General features: G+C 41.5%; 2 protein-coding genes across 3 annotated transcripts; one reads left to right on the forward strand and one right to left on the reverse strand.

Annotated features, from left to right (window-relative positions):
- The first annotated feature begins 283 nt into the window (after positions 1–283).
- On the forward strand, positions 284–5,518 carry abcf2b (ATP-binding cassette, sub-family F (GCN20), member 2b). Its single transcript, XM_067486728.1, has 15 exons — positions 284–442; positions 1,265–1,415; positions 1,583–1,795; positions 2,016–2,198; positions 2,324–2,495; positions 2,709–2,804; positions 2,881–2,983; positions 3,211–3,306; positions 3,555–3,674; positions 3,823–3,912; positions 4,000–4,110; positions 4,196–4,258; positions 4,407–4,535; positions 4,654–4,857; positions 4,935–5,518. The coding sequence occupies exons 2-15, from the start codon at positions 1,277–1,279 to the stop codon at positions 5,052–5,054; spliced, it is 1,839 nt and encodes a 612-aa protein (XP_067342829.1). The 5' UTR covers positions 284–442; positions 1,265–1,276; the 3' UTR covers positions 5,055–5,518.
- An 11-nt stretch (positions 5,519–5,529) lies between these two features.
- Positions 5,530–13,966, reverse strand: si:ch73-173p19.1 (uncharacterized). Of its 2 annotated transcripts, none has more exons than XM_067486726.1 (17): positions 13,806–13,966; positions 12,659–12,765; positions 12,394–12,533; positions 11,976–12,136; positions 11,630–11,815; positions 11,090–11,540; positions 10,804–10,905; positions 10,134–10,197; positions 9,237–9,460; positions 8,897–9,139; positions 8,671–8,769; positions 8,297–8,490; positions 8,018–8,192; positions 7,758–7,914; positions 7,518–7,671; positions 7,062–7,173; positions 5,530–6,980 (listed from the first exon to the last, which is right to left on the reverse strand). In XM_067486726.1, the coding sequence occupies exons 1-17, from the start codon at positions 13,824–13,826 to the stop codon at positions 6,805–6,807; spliced, it is 2,766 nt and encodes a 921-aa protein (XP_067342827.1). In that variant the 5' UTR covers positions 13,827–13,966; the 3' UTR covers positions 5,530–6,804. The 2 variants fall into 2 exon arrangements, with proteins under 2 accessions (XP_067342827.1, XP_067342825.1); XM_067486724.1 differs by having other exon boundaries at positions 10,134–10,224.
- Between the last annotated feature and the right edge of the window lie 1,027 nt (positions 13,967–14,993).

Consider the following 14,993-nt stretch of genomic DNA (forward strand, 5'->3'; position numbering starts at 1 on the left):
CTCGGTGTCATGTACCTGACCTTAAGCAACGAGCATAATCGTCATTGGTTGGATCATTACTACTTTTCTTATATTATTATATAGTTTAATAAAAGTATTTTTCTTTTAAATAAATACGAAACCAAAAAAGTTTGCAGACCCAGAATTAGAGAGTCAGTATAGTTCATAGAGATAAGATGAATTGACACAGACACTTTCTATTTAGGCCGATCCATTAACTGCATTATTTTATCGATTTATGAATGAACTTTGCCACTAAATTAGGAGTAAATTGACCTTTTTGCTGCAGCCCCATGAGAGAGGGCGGGTCCACTTACTCTCGCCGCCCTTCTTGCCCTTATATGGTCCGTGTGGCGGTCCGGCGAGCGGCTACATCCACCCGGCAAAAAAAGTAGACACGAGACGTCGGTGTGCTCCGGGAGACCAGTAATTCATTATCTAAGTAAGTGTTACAATAATGGTGTTTGACAGTTATAGGTAATATATGTAACATTCGCGGGTTACAGTGGAAATGAATGTAGGTTTGTGAAAAAATTAATAAGCCGCCTTCGCAACCTGTCGTTGCCTGTTGGGCCTAGCGTCGTTAGCTTTGGTGGCTCAGGCCTGTCACTTGTATTCCGATGCCGTTGTTAGCTTAGCTAGCTAACGTGAGACGGCTAACCCAGTCAAAGGGCAGTTGTCAACGTGATGTGGTCTGTCTCTCAACTGTCGCCTTTTGTTTTGAGCCCACAACATCAAAGTCTCAGTATGTCATCAGTTTACCACTGTAACTTATCTGAATTTAGCGTTAATGTTAGCGGCATCAGCTACAGTTAGCTGCTAACAGCTGGATTATCAGGGTTAATTGCCCAACGTGCAAGCAGGTGGGACTGAACCGTCCCTAAAGCTAAATGCGGTCTTAGTTAGCATTACCACCACCAACACCACCACTATCATCCTCTCCACTGTTTGTAGTGAATCACTGACCATTTTAGGCCGTATCTAATCACGCTAGTCCTTCCTTTACATCAGCTCTCATATGAAGCTAAACCGGCACATTTTCTATACAGTGTTACTGCTAACAAGACTATCTGTGTAAGCGATTAGTCATTTTTAAGCTGACCCATACTCACAGAATATTTGGCTGATGTAATTAAAGTAATTCCAAAAACCCTTAAGCAGCTGTGAATGTGGGTAAAGTAAGGCTTCCTCCAGATTATAGAAGGATAAATGATCAATAGTGTTTCTATAACCTTTATGTCTCTTATTATCCAATCTTAAATAGCCTTGCACCACCATGCCATCGGACTTAGCCAAGAAGAAGGCAGCAAAGAAGAAGGAGGCTGCCAAAGCCCGCCAGCGTACCAAGAAACCTGATGAAGTAAATGAGGAGAGTGAACAGCCAGAGACCCAGCAAAATGGAGCAGAGAGTAATGGTGAGAGGACTGGTCTTTGGATAGATATTACAATAGGGTTAGTTATAGTTGTTGATCATTGGGATTTAGTTGGGTATCTGCACACCTTTGACCGTATACCACACTTATCTGCTATCCTATCTTATTCATGGCCTGTGTAAAACAGTAATAGGGTTGCATTTTGACAGGTATTGCCAGTTTGACAAAGGAGCTGGATGAGTTTGAGCTCCGGAAGACAGAGGCACGGGCTGTGACAGGTGTTCTGGCCTCACACCCGAACAGCACTGATGTCCACATTAGCAGCCTGTCACTTACCTTCCATGGTCAAGAACTGCTAGCAGACACCAGCCTGGAGCTCAACTCAGGAAGACGCTATGGCCTCATTGGCCTTAACGGCACAGGCAAGTGGTTTCTCCTGGCATGGATTAACTGTTTGTAGTTAAGTATCTAAGTAACTCTTCATTTTCAGTTTTGTTTTAGAAACATGACTGACACCTGCATATACTATTTATTCACTGAAAACCCCTTACAATTCATACGCATTGGCTCATTTACAGCTGTTCACTAAGCTGAAATGGGATGGGTGGATATTGGATTTTAATTATATTTTTAATCTTTTAGGTAAATCTATGCTGTTGTCAGCCATTGGGCATCGTGAGATTCCTATTCCAGAGCACATAGATATTTACCACTTGACCCGGGAGATGGCCCCCAGTGACAAGACAGCTCTGCAGTGTGTCATGGAGGTTGACGAACAAAGGATTATGCTGGAGAAAGAGGCAGAGAGGCTTGCCCATGAGGACTGTGAGTTATGATATCCCATGCAATAATAAATTGAGTAATTTTTCATTAGCCATGGAGCTGTAGATGGTTCTGTAGTTGTATTGACTAAAATTAATATTGGGTGTGTCTCCTTTTCTCTTGCTAAGCTGAGTGTGAGAAGTTGATGGAGCTGTATGAGCGTCTGGAGGAGCTGGATGCAGACAAGGCAGAGATGCGAGCCTCTCGGATTCTTCACGGTTTGGGTTTTAGCACAGCTATGCAGCAGAAAAAACTGAGGGACTTCAGTGGAGGATGGAGGATGCGTGTCGCTCTGGCCAGGTAAAGTCAAGGGGGTATTGCATCACTCTGTGACATTGTGGATAACCCAGGAAGCAACGATCAGATAAACATCGATGACATTTGGATAGCTTTCTGGATATTTCTGTGAAACTAAATGTTAGCTTTGGAAATACAAGCATAAAGGAAGGATGTTGTGCAGGTTTAAATATACATAAGTGTAAAATGACTAAAATTGCAATTTTATTTTTGCAGAGCCTTGTTCATCAAGCCCTTCATGTTGTTGCTGGATGAACCCACTAATCACTTGGACCTGGATGCTTGTGTGTGGCTTGAAGAGGAGCTCAAGTCGTAAGTTTGCACCTTATTCATTGTTGCATATGCATCATATGTGCACAAAAATGTTAATCTTGTTTGTTCTTGTCAGATTCAAGCGAATCCTTGTGCTCATCTCACACTCCCAAGACTTCCTGAATGGTGTGTGCACAAACATCATCCACCTACATCAGAGAAAACTGAAGTATTACACGGTAAGAACACTTGTCTGAAACCGCTGCTGATGCCTTGAAGTAATGTCAAGTAACACATTGTCTGACAGAAAAACTGCCTTAGCATCTGTTGGAAGGTCTTAGAATAATCTTGAATGTATAATGTGATTTCAGAATGCTAAATTCGGTACCTGGGAGTAGGCTGTTACTAGTTATGTGCATCTGCAACAGCCTGTTGGATGACCATGCAAATCTATTTTCATTTTCAGGGTAACTATGACCAGTATGTGAAAACCAGAGAGGAGCTGGAAGAGAACCAGATGAAGCGCTTCAACTGGGAACAGGACCAGATAGCACACATGAAGGTAAATGAAAGAATCAGTCCCTGTGGAAGGAAGTATCATATTATGAACCCCATATTTGACACAACTTCTAAGGATGGCTTTAGATAATACCAGGTAAATTCTTGACACACTGAGTGGGAGTTATAACATATCTAGTAGCCAACTCTAGGATTTCATTGATCACAGGGAAATCACAAATGCCTTCACTGGTGAAATGAAGTTTTGTTTTTCTCATTGTTGTTCATATTATTCATATACCATTTTTCCAGAATTACATAGCCAGGTTCGGTCACGGCTCTGCAAAACTGGCACGACAGGCACAGAGCAAAGAGAAGACGCTGCAGAAGATGGTGGCATCAGGCTTGACTGAAAAAGTAGTGAATGACAAGGTACTGAGAGGGTGAATTGCCGAGGCTTATAATAGTGGTTTGACCAAAAGGGAGCCTCACAGGAAAGCAATATCTTTGACCCAGTCACTTTACAGGATCAAGAACATACACTGTAAATCTAGTGATACCTCCCTTTGTCTATCCACAGACTCTGTCATTTTATTTTCCTCCCTGTGGGAAGATTCCTCCTCCTGTTATCATGGTTCAGAATGTGAGCTTCAAGTACAGTGACAATACAGTAAGTGTAGCTAATATTGCAGCATGAACAAAGCTTTCATTATCTGTATGGATTTATTTTTCACTTATTGATATTGTTTTCTTGTAGCCGCACATATATAAAAACCTGGAGTTTGGTATTGATTTGGATACTCGAGTGGCTCTGGTGGGTCCCAATGGGGCAGGTAAATCCACACTGCTGAAGCTGCTAATGGGAGAGGTAGGTACAGTATAGTTTCCCAATGTCCACCATCTTTCAGTAGTGTTCAGAGAAACAGTGTTTTGGTTTGTTCTCTCCCATCTAGCTTCTACCCACTGATGGCATGATCCGCAAACATTCTCACGTCAAGATTGGCAGATATCACCAGGTAAAACAGCCTGTTGATAACCTTTTATTATACCTGCATGTCTCAAGAGTACTACAGTACTATTAGTTTTGCAAAAGTGCCTTTCATAAAATATGTTTACATATTCTATTTACTATAAAAATTTGTCCTATGTATTGGTTTGTTACAGCATCTGACAGAGCAGCTGGAGCTTGACCTGTCTCCTCTGGAATACATGATGAAGTGTTTCCCGGAGATCAAGGAAAAGGAGGAGATGAGGAAGATCATTGGTCGCTACGGCCTAACAGGAAAGCAACAGGTGTGACTAAGAATTTTCAGGGGAAAATTTGCAAATGGTGAAACTGAATCCAGTTCAGGAAATTTATAGCATTTTTAAGTAAATTACAATCCTTTATTTACACCTGGTCTGTCTTTAGGTCAGTCCAATCAGAAATCTGTCAGATGGCCAGAAGTGCCGGGTGTGTTTTGCTTGGCTGGCCTGGCAGAACCCTCACATGTTGTTCCTTGACGAGCCCACCAATCACCTGGATATCGAGACTATTGATGCATTGGCAGATGCGGTCAATGAGTTTGAGGGAGGCATGATGCTAGTTAGCCACGACTTTAGGCTAATCCAACAGGTATGTTATTTGATAGATCTATTAACCAGTTGATGTAACTGAAGGAATTATTAGCATTAAAATTGTTGTTTCCTCAGGTGGCACAGGAGATCTGGGTGTGCGAGAATCAAACTATCACGAAGTGGAATAGGGACATCCTGGCATATAAGGAGCACTTGAAATCAAAGATAGCAAAGCAGCAAGCACATGACATCTGAAGCAACATCACACTGACCCACTCCTTAACCCTGCAACATGGATTTGGCCTGCAGGCTCCAGATGGATGAGCAGTATTTGCATTGCAGGAAATATCCCAACTAGAACTGAAACGGTCTCTTATGCATATTATTGGACACATTAATTGTACATGTTGTACTGTATTTTCATTTGAGTTTGACAGTGCTGCACCATGCTAAATTCTATTCAGTTGTCCCCCCCCCCCCCCTCCTTTTTTTTTTGTTCACCTCAGGCTGTACTGATTGGCTGGTTCACCTGAAGCGTCACATTGCATTTTGGAATGCTGTCTTCATTGAAAAGTTTTATTTTTCTGAATATTGTTTTCTCAGCATGTATGCAGCTTTTAGGTCATTTTATATTTAAAACTTGACATCTTTGTGTAAAACAACAGTTTTGCCTTATTCTGCAATGTAATGCAATAAAGGTTTGTGTGGAAAAGAAAAAATGGCCCAGAAAGAAGTTTAAAGAATTTATTACATTTAAACTTACTAGTAACATGCAAATGTTAAGGGGGGAAAATAAACTTTTACAAGTCTGTAAATGAGGACAAAAGTGATTAGAAGACATTGCTTTGGATTTGGCTATTGGCTGCATAGATCTTGCCTCCTTACAGCCACTGCACTGTGTATGCTTCTCCCACTAACTGAAAATTGCTTGGCTGACCAAAAATACTGTCCGTGGCCTATCTAAAGGAAACTAATCTAAAACATTTATAAAATAAAGACTTTTCACACAGGTTTTTTTTTTCATAGATTGTAAAATGACATGTCTTCTACTTTAAAATTTCCTTTAGAAATGCTATTTATGTAAAACTGGATTGGAAATGTGGTGCTGAGCAATCAAGTGTTTAACATTCAACCCCTTTTGGTGTGTTTCATGCTAATCTGTCACTATCAGAGTATTGCAGTTTTTAACCATAGGTTAAGATAATAGCAGTTGGCTGAGAAGCCAAAGAACTTCAGCCTATACCCTTATTTTCCTAACATGAATACTAGGTCTCTGCTCCAAAAACCAAGTATAGCTCAGGCTCTTATCTTTACCTTGCTGACCTCAGTGGATCTGAAAGTGTTTGGGGTATGTACTAACTATACAATTAATATCAAATAATCAAAAATCTGACAGTCTTTTCATCAAGCTGGTAATTAATTGTTCTGGTGTATGTGTGACATGAATTCAATTAAAGATTCATTGTTGTTTCCAATGTTAGGTGACAAAATTATGACTGGAAGACACTCTGCCTTCAATTTGCTTCAACACATTTAACAATGGCTGCAATTTTTTTTTTTTTTTTTTTTTTTGTCTGTTAATCTCTGAAAAATGAATGTCTGAAAAGACATGCTGGGTTAATGTTTCTAATCCATATTTCTGCCAGTTGGCTCAAAAGTGCCAACCAGAAGAAACCTCATCTCCAACCTATAAAGCTGCACATAAAGCTATAAAGTCTGTCAGGTGGAAGTTTCCTGCAGTGTTTTGTGAGCAAAGACTGATTGTGTTTAAATATGTAAACTATATATGGCCTAACACAACTCCTGTTTAAAGTAAAAACTTGGTGTTCCTGACTGACAGATTAGTGGCACTAGCTGCAGCTGAAACACTTCAAGTAAGAGGAGTGTTTGAGTTACGTTGTTTCCAGGTGATCCCAGTGGCAGCATGATTTAGGGGCTAAAGCAGTCAGCAGCAGTAGTAGTTAAGAGGCATGCTCAGGTTCAGTATATATGGCTCTTCTGATGCTCACTGGGCCTCCCACTCCTCATCTGACACGTCATCAATGGGAATAGTGCGAGTGTTGCTGGCCCGAATGCTGCTAATATTGGTGTGAGAGAGGAGGCTTGCAATTCCTATCAGACTCACGCCAGTACCATCCAGATTTACCTGAGCCAGGTGCATGTGTTTGAGAAACTTCAGACCTGAGGAAAAAGTGCACATTGATGATTATATTTATCTGTTAAATTAAAAAAAAAAAAAAAAGCCAGAGTTTTTGACCTTACCGTGATCTGTGATCCGTGTGCGACTGAGATTAAGCTTAACAAGTTGATTGCAGCGGATCACACCTGTCCTCATTACTGTGTCCCCCACCTGAGTGCTGGCTAACCCTAACACCTAAAACAAAAAGAAAAATTAAGAACCAGTCATTAGCAAAATATCATGCATACAATAAAAAAAAAAAATTAATCACTGCTAGCAAAACAGTTAGTCTTAAGGCCAAAGTGTAAAATCCTGACACTTAAATCAGCAGCATAATGGTGTCAGTAATGAATACAGAATAAAACTCCATTATTGTTGTACAATGAAACTGAAAACAACTATAAAAGTTAACTTGAAGATAACATCACAGATTTAAAACATATTATACTTGTACATATGGTTTGTCACATATGGTTCCTGCATAATGTCTAAAATGACAGAAAGCTCATGCAACATGCAGGCATCACCAGTAAAATCACCTGAAGGTGTGGCAGACAGGTGATGAGTTCAGCCACTCCTCGGCTTGTGACGGCTGTCCGGTCCAAACACAGCTCTTGCAGCTCCTGTAGGCCACGCAGAGAGGGCAGCCCTGCATCTGTGACCTGAGTGTTACTAAGTGACAGCTTCTTTAACCTACATGTGAAATTCTCCAGTCAGTATCTCTGTAGTCTTTCTAATACAACTGTTTGGCTGTAAACTTTAAGGTAGAACAGAATAACCTGGTCATGGTGGAGAGCCATTTCACTCCCTGGTCTGTGACTTGTGTGTAGTCTGTCAAGTCCAGCTCTATGAGCAGGGACAGACTTGAGAGGAATGACAACCCAATGTCGTTCACAGAGTGGCGTCCAGGGAGGGTGAGGTGAGTCAACTTTAGACCTGGGAGGAAAAATAGAAACCTCACTAAGAGTTTCAAGTGAAACTCTTTTGACCCTTCATGTCACTTTGGCCATTTTAAAACATTTCTTCCAAATTTACAGACCTGAGATGATCTGCAGAGCCTGATTGCCATCCGTTACTGGGATTCCTGCCAGACTTAAGGACAACAGGGAGGGGAGGGTCGCGAGGTATTTCAGTGACTCCTCTTTCACACCTGTCCCATCCAGATTGAGTGTCTGCAGACTGGACAGATCTGCCAAAGCTGACACATTCTCAACCTGAAAATGTCAAGAGAATACAGACCATTGATAGAAAGTGTTAATAACTACTTGTTATGCCAGTTAAACAAAGTCAAAAATGAACGCTGTGGTAGTAGTACTACCTTAGTCTGCTTAATGCTGAGAATTCTCAGCTGTGGCACACAGGTAGGAAGGACTGCCAAAGTAGCTTCAGTCACTGCTGTCTGGTTAAGGCTGAGCTGAGTCAGGCAGGATGGAGCTGACCGGAGATACTGCACCATCCCAGCATCAGTCACTTTGGTTTGGTCCATTGACAGGAAACACAGACTCTTCAATCCTTGAAATTGCAGAAAAAAAAAAATCATTAAGACAAAACCCATTTAACCCTAAATACAAGTACCTCACACTAAGCTGCTTATGTTGCAATTTGGCATTGTTGCACGTAACTGTAATTGCAAGTAAATTGGTGCTACATAATCTGTTATAATGTCTAAGACTGTTTGCAGAAAAACCCAACCTGTGATATGCTGCAGACAGGAGTCAGTCAGTTTGCTACAGGAGGCAAGGTTAAGGTACTGGAGTTTGACCAGGCTGGACAAGATTGAAAGACCAGAATCTGGAAAAAAGTAGAGGAAAAGAGGTGAAATAACACAGGATTTGATGCAAATTGTTTTAAAAGTTTACAATGTAATAAAGTATATCTGAAATACAGCCTTAAAACTACAGCTAAGGATAAAACTTACCAGTGATGAGAGGTGAGTTTACTAGACTCAGATGCTTTAGTGCTGTAAAGGCTCGTAAATGTCGCAGAAGTTCATTAGTGGAATAAGGGTAGCAATTGAGAACAAACTTCTGCAATGGGCAGCCAAAGAAAAACTCCAGGGTACGTGGACGTAGCAGTCTCTCGCGGGACATGTGGTTGAGCAGAAGCTCTGCTAGCTCTGGGGTCAGGCCTGCCAGACTGCTGCTGTACTGCATACTGGGAGCTGAGAGTCCAGAGTGAGCAAACAAAGCAGTGAGAAACATTGTTTGGAAAACCAGTGAGAATATGAACAGAATATTATCCTCGACATGGTCTCTCACCAGTCATGAGGTGGACAGTTGCACGGGTAGCCAAGGCACATAAGGATGGCACACTTGGTGTCCTGAAGGGTCTTTTAGGTGGTGATGGCTGTACTTGCGAGGCATGGGCATCTTCGAGCTGTGCAGCTCTTTGTAGACGTTCCACTGCAGCCAGACCTGCAGCTACAGGTGCCACCCGACCTCCTGCATTTTCCGGCTCTGCTGGGTCCTCTGCTGGAGCCTCCCTGGGATACACACACATGCATGCTTCTTCAACACACAGAATATTTCAGAAACAGGTTGTGGGAGAGCAGACACCTACAATGCACGCTAAAGCTGTAAAGCAAGTTTCAGTCTGTAATGAAACTTTGTCCACCACCCTGTTCACATCTGAAATATTTCAATAAATATTTAATAGCAAAATGGTTCCTTGAGGATGGATCCTACAGATTTTAGTAATCCCCTGACCCATGAGTTTTAACATTTTTGAGTGAAATGTCCCATCAGCTATCAGATGAAATGCCATGAATTTTGGTACATTTATGTCCGCATTATTATGAGCTAGATGAAATGTTCCTTTGTTTTGTTCCTTTGGTTTAAAATTTGAATAATAAAGGTTTGATTTGGATGAATCATTTTAACTGAAAATAGCTAATTCATTTCATACAGCATCATCAGAGTGTACTGTTTTCATAGTTTCTGTACATGCATAAAGTATGAACCCCAATTTCTACCAGGCTTGAAACCAGTACTGCACAGCTGGGGATGGGGATGGGGGTTCCTTTTGGGGGTTCAGTGTCTTGCCCAGAGACACTTCGACACGTGGTCACCTGAGCCACTGCCACCCCCATAGCAGTTTATTCTAAAGTGCAACCTGATTCATGTTACAATAGGGTCAACACATTTGTAGACACCCACCTGAGTCGATTGCCTTGGTCCGGCCAGTGGTACCTGGGCCCAAATCCTCCCTGCATCCTGTGCTCTGGAAAGAAAGGCAGCCTTTGCATTCCTGTGAAAATTACACAGCTGACAACTGTAATCTATGAGGATATTTTATTATCACCAAAATAGTCAGTGACAGTAAAACCAGACCATGCAGTATACAGACCTAGACCAAAGCCATAGCTCTGATAGCTTAAAATCTTAAAAACTAAATATTATTGGCTTTAATACAAACTTAGCAAACACAGGTCTTTGTAGAGCTCAGTAGTTCTGAAAGTGTGTACACTCTGTATGTTTAACAGAAAGAGGCATACACTTACTTCATAATTCTTAATAAATAAATCTTTCTTAAATGATTAGTGTCAGTTGGCCTAATGTTCTGTTCATTGGGTAACGTATGTAATGTACAATATGAAACTATGGTTGCCTTTAAAGAAAAGACTGGGAATATATTTTTGCTGTGTGTGTGAGTGTGTTGAGCTCTGGGGACCAAAGAGTAAAAGTTGAGAGAACAATACGTTCCATGGATTAAAAAGTGGAGACATATGGAGCCAGGAAGTGAAGAAAGGACAGAGGGAACCAAGCAATGTGGAGAACTAGGGGGAGATGAAGTTTCTGCAACAATCCAAGACAAAGGGAGCTCTACCATTAAGCAGGTGAGGTGGTTCTTCCTCTCCTTCTTGTTCCTCACCAACTTCTATTTCTGCTGCCTCTTCTGCATTATCAGGAACCAACCTCTGGCCACGTCCTGTTGAGCACCATTAATGTCATCCAGAGTCTTAACAGCCATTTAAATAATTATTAAATAATAATGAGTTGGTGACAAGGAAATTCATTGACATTGAGTTGGGAAGGATATTTCTGGGCTTCTACTACAATCACACAAGACAAACAAACTTTAAAGGAATAGACATTTGTGTGATAATACTTACCCCAGAGGTGAGATGGCCCTGACACTGGCTGGCCAATTCCAGGGATCCCTGCATAATTCACTGCCTCTTCCCACAGCTGGTTAGGTAGTGGAGGTGGGAAAACAAGGTCCTGGCCTACTGCGTCTTCCACCACAGGCAGATGAGGATAAGGAGGCACAGAACATGGAGATGGCTCATTCTGTCCTGCTGATGGTGGTTCTGCAGGACTCTGTGGATCCTGAGGAGTCTCTGGAGGAGTGGTCTGAATGCACAGTGCAGCATTGGGTGTAAGGCCAAGAGAGCGCAGCGAGCATACAAGATCTGCCTCTCCAAAGCGTTTCCGGGGGAAACCCTGGAGAAGAGAAAACGGAGGTAGGGAAGGGTAACGTCCGATGATGTGCTCCATGACGCTGCGCAGAGGGGCATCAGCTGGGAAGCGTTCACGCATTGACTCACCAGATGGTAGCCGAATCTGCAGCAAAAAAACAAAACAGTGCATTATTTTAGGCGTTTATAATTTGCGCGCACATAATCAGAAATTAAGGTTCTTCATAGCCTCACCATAAGGATGCAGTTGTTATCCAAATTTGTCTGAGTCTTTCCCCCAAGCTTTTGCCCCTCACCACTGGGAGGAGTCGTCTCTGTGCCTGCGCTGGTCTGAGTTTTCTCTGTGACTGCGCTGGTCTGAGTTTTCTCCTGCAAGGTCTTCCGATCCTCTGCTATCCGCTTTAACACCAACTCCCGCTCCTGCCAGTACAAAACACATTAGACGAACTGTTCTTTTCTGAGATTAACAATCAGACACATAGATTCAAAGACTCTGCAGCATGTCTAAGTTATAACAAACAAAATGCCAGTCTGGCTGAGTTAGCACAGTTTAGTAGTCCTTCTTTTCAGCACTGTTGACCTGCTTCTTTTGTCTCCTCTCTGCTCTGGCTTCCTGAGCAACACGTAGTCTTTCTTGTTCTGCAAAGTCACTCTTGTCTTGTTTGATGCGTGACTCAACCGGTACTGGTTCTGGGGACAGGGTACATGATTGCGATGGCCTCAGCACCAGAGAAGGGCACGCTGTTAAAGTGAAAAACCATCTAATTAGATGTTGCATAACATATTAGAACATTGCAAAACCATATTGAGAGGCTATTACAATTATATAATAAATTACCTAGGCTCTAACACATTTATATATATTAAAGAAGGCAGTCTTAACCAAGCTGAAAAACATGCAGCATTTTCTTACTTGAACTTAAAATCCGGTTAAACTAAACACCTAAAGTGAGCAGATAACCTTTATATAGTATAGTTAGAACTGTCTCATGTCATACCTGTACTTTCAGTGGGAGATGCATGTGACTGGGAAGTGCTTGCTGCCTCTTTGGGTGGGTTGAAAGCAGAAAACGCCGTTTCCGCTGGCTGTGATGACTGTTTGACCAACCTGTGCCGTGGATACTGACCCTGTAAAAGCCTATGAACACACAGGGGAGCCAGTTACTGGGAAGGTGACAACTTTTCGAAACTGTATATATGTACATAACTGAATTGTTCTATATGAGGCACACAAGACTGGGAAAAAGTACTCGATCAACTTACCACTCGGCTGCATCTGGCACAGAAAAATGGCCGGCCTGCACAGCCAACTGGATCTGCTCCTCTGTGAAACCCATCTCACTTAGGATGAGGAATAACTCCCCGATAGTCTGCAACACAAAATCAAAAAGGGACATAAACCAAGTCGGCCAACTTGCTGGTTGTTTTTCTAAGTTTATTAGTGACTGCACACAAAGAAAAAAACTGTCATAAAGAAAATAACATTATAACATTCGATGAAAGTTTTCAGTATATCTTAAGATTACAGACAATTGTGGTTGCTTTATTATTATCACTAGGTTTATCCTTATCAATCTTTATTGTTAATCCCAACCCTGTTAGGCATCTTACTTTGTAAAGCATTGTCGTAGATATTGTCATTATCTACATATTTTCAGTGCTGAAAATTAAGCATCTTACTTTGTGGTCTACATTCCAGTTTTACTGCCTTGTTAAACATGTCATAAACTGTCTGTGGTGATGTGAGTAATACCTATTTAATAATCAATTAAATATGTAGTTAATACTAAGTGAACAATACTGCACTTTAGTAACAGTTCTCATCCTTCGTGTTATTCTGTGTGTGTTATTTTGCCATTTTAAATCTACCTGTGCATTTATATGACAAGCTATTGTTTTGTTCATTTAGTCGCTACCAATTTACGAGTCAGTTTTTTTTTTATAACTGTAAGTAAACTGACACAAAGACTTTCTGCAGGCTTTACATGGACGATGCCGAGAATTTCATTCATACCTTTAGCATGAATCATAAAGTTTAAAAAAAAAAAAACACACAGTTGTCTTAGCGTGGGATTCACCTGACATTTTAGTTTCTCCCTTTCTCTATACGTCAATTAATCTGACTGGGACTAAGTCGGCAATTGTGAGTTAAGTTAGTTGATGAAGTTTTCAGTAGTTAGCCCGTGTCAGAGCAAATTACTTAAGTCAGCGACTGTAGTGTAAACAAAAGATAGCACGCTAGCCTGCAGCTAACACTCGGTGCGTTGGGGCTTTGATACGGTGAGGGCTGTCAACAAGCACCGTTAGGCTAGCTTAACAGCTGCCGAGGCTAAAGCAGCTAGCAAGCTAATGCTTTTTAAGCACAACTGACAGCGTTTCGTCAAGGGGAGGTAGCCCGTTTACAGCTTACCGAAGAGGCAGTAGAACTCATGCCGTTGTTTCAGTGATGCTGTAGTTACTATATTAGCGACTTTGTTGACTTCCTGGTTGGTTGAAGAGCGCAGCGTGCTTAAGCTTAGCCACACTGACCTCCCCGCCCCGTTGACTTGTAGATTGACAGGACGTAAATTCGAAGGCAGCCTATCAACGCCACGGAGAGTTTCTTCACCTTAGCAACTGGTCGGCTGCTCATTGACTGACAGGTCCGAACACCAACCGCCGCGCCAACAGTAAGGCTCAGTCCGTGGCTCTGCTACTGCGTGGACACGGATTAACAGTCGAAGTTTCCTGACCGACTAAAGTGCGAGAGGTAGTTCAAAGATAACTGAATACTTTCCCCAAACACGTGAGCCAGATATATATTTAATAATGAAACACAGCAAATCATCAATAAACAAGAACATTTAATACGTGGAACTTTTAAAGTCGTTAGCAGCAAGCTGCCACCAGGGATCACCCTCCATCTGTGTTTAGTAATGTGACCTTTTGCACGGTACATGCTGCAAATTATTGGCAAAGTAAGACAACATACTGTTATGTACAGAATGATTAAGATCTAAAGGTGCGGATACTGACAAATCATGTCGCTCACAAATAACGCCACTTAACACAAAGTGCACACAAAAAAAGATCTAATCAAAAGGATACAACTTGTATCTGAAAAACAGCACGTTTGTTTTCGAAGGCACAAGTGTGCAGTTTTTCAAGGTATTTGGCAGGGAGGTGGTTCCACAGAGAATTTGCCACAGAGTCTTCTTTTCTTCATGACTCTGGCTGCATGTTAGCACTTGTATGTTTTTTCTTTTTCTTTTCAGAATGATAAATTATCAGATGCCGCCTGGTGCTACACATTGAAGTCACGAAGTTTTGCACAGTAGTGCACATGCACATAATACTGTAGCATTGTGACTGGATTAGATTTTTTTATGTCGAAATGGTAAACAATTGCAATACCAATACAAACATTTTCATAGGAGCATATAAGGCAATATCACGAGCAATAATCAATGTCATTAAGTGAGATAAGGTCTCAATAAACCTGCTACTGAACAGACTTTGGTAGACTTCACAAAAGATAGCAAACTGTTAGACTATTCTGAAATTAATCAACATTCCTTTGGGTGTTACAAAATATAGAGGAAGGTAAACAACTTCCTTC

Source organism: Channa argus, chromosome 19 (assembly GCF_033026475.1).
Source record: "Channa argus isolate prfri chromosome 19, Channa argus male v1.0, whole genome shotgun sequence".
In the NCBI taxonomy this organism is placed as follows: domain Eukaryota; kingdom Metazoa; phylum Chordata; class Actinopteri; order Anabantiformes; family Channidae; genus Channa; species Channa argus.

What these genes read in the sequence shown, in the direction of transcription:
- abcf2b (XM_067486728.1), top strand. Translation starts at nt 1,277, where the DNA reads ATGCCATCGGACTTAGCCAAGAAGAAGGCAGCAAAGAAGAAGGAGGCT. An exon ending in TCAAGTACAGTGACAATACA is followed by an intron (nt 3,913 to 3,999) that starts GTAAGTGTAGCT and finishes GTTTTCTTGTAG; the next exon opens with CCGCACATATATAAAAACCT. An exon ending in TGAAGCTGCTAATGGGAGAG is followed by an intron (nt 4,111 to 4,195) that starts GTAGGTACAGTA and finishes TCTCCCATCTAG; the next exon opens with CTTCTACCCACTGATGGCAT.
- si:ch73-173p19.1 (XM_067486724.1), bottom strand. Translation starts at nt 13,826, where the DNA reads ATGAGTTCTACTGCCTCTTCG. An exon ending in GTGCCAGATGCAGCCGAGTG is followed by an intron (nt 12,534 to 12,658) that starts GTAAGTTGATCG and finishes GTGTGTTCATAG; the next exon opens with GCTTTTACAGGGTCAGTATC. An exon ending in GACCAAGGCAATCGACTCAG is followed by an intron (nt 9,461 to 10,133) that starts GTGGGTGTCTAC and finishes TGTGTATCCCAG; the next exon opens with GGAGGCTCCAGCAGAGGACC.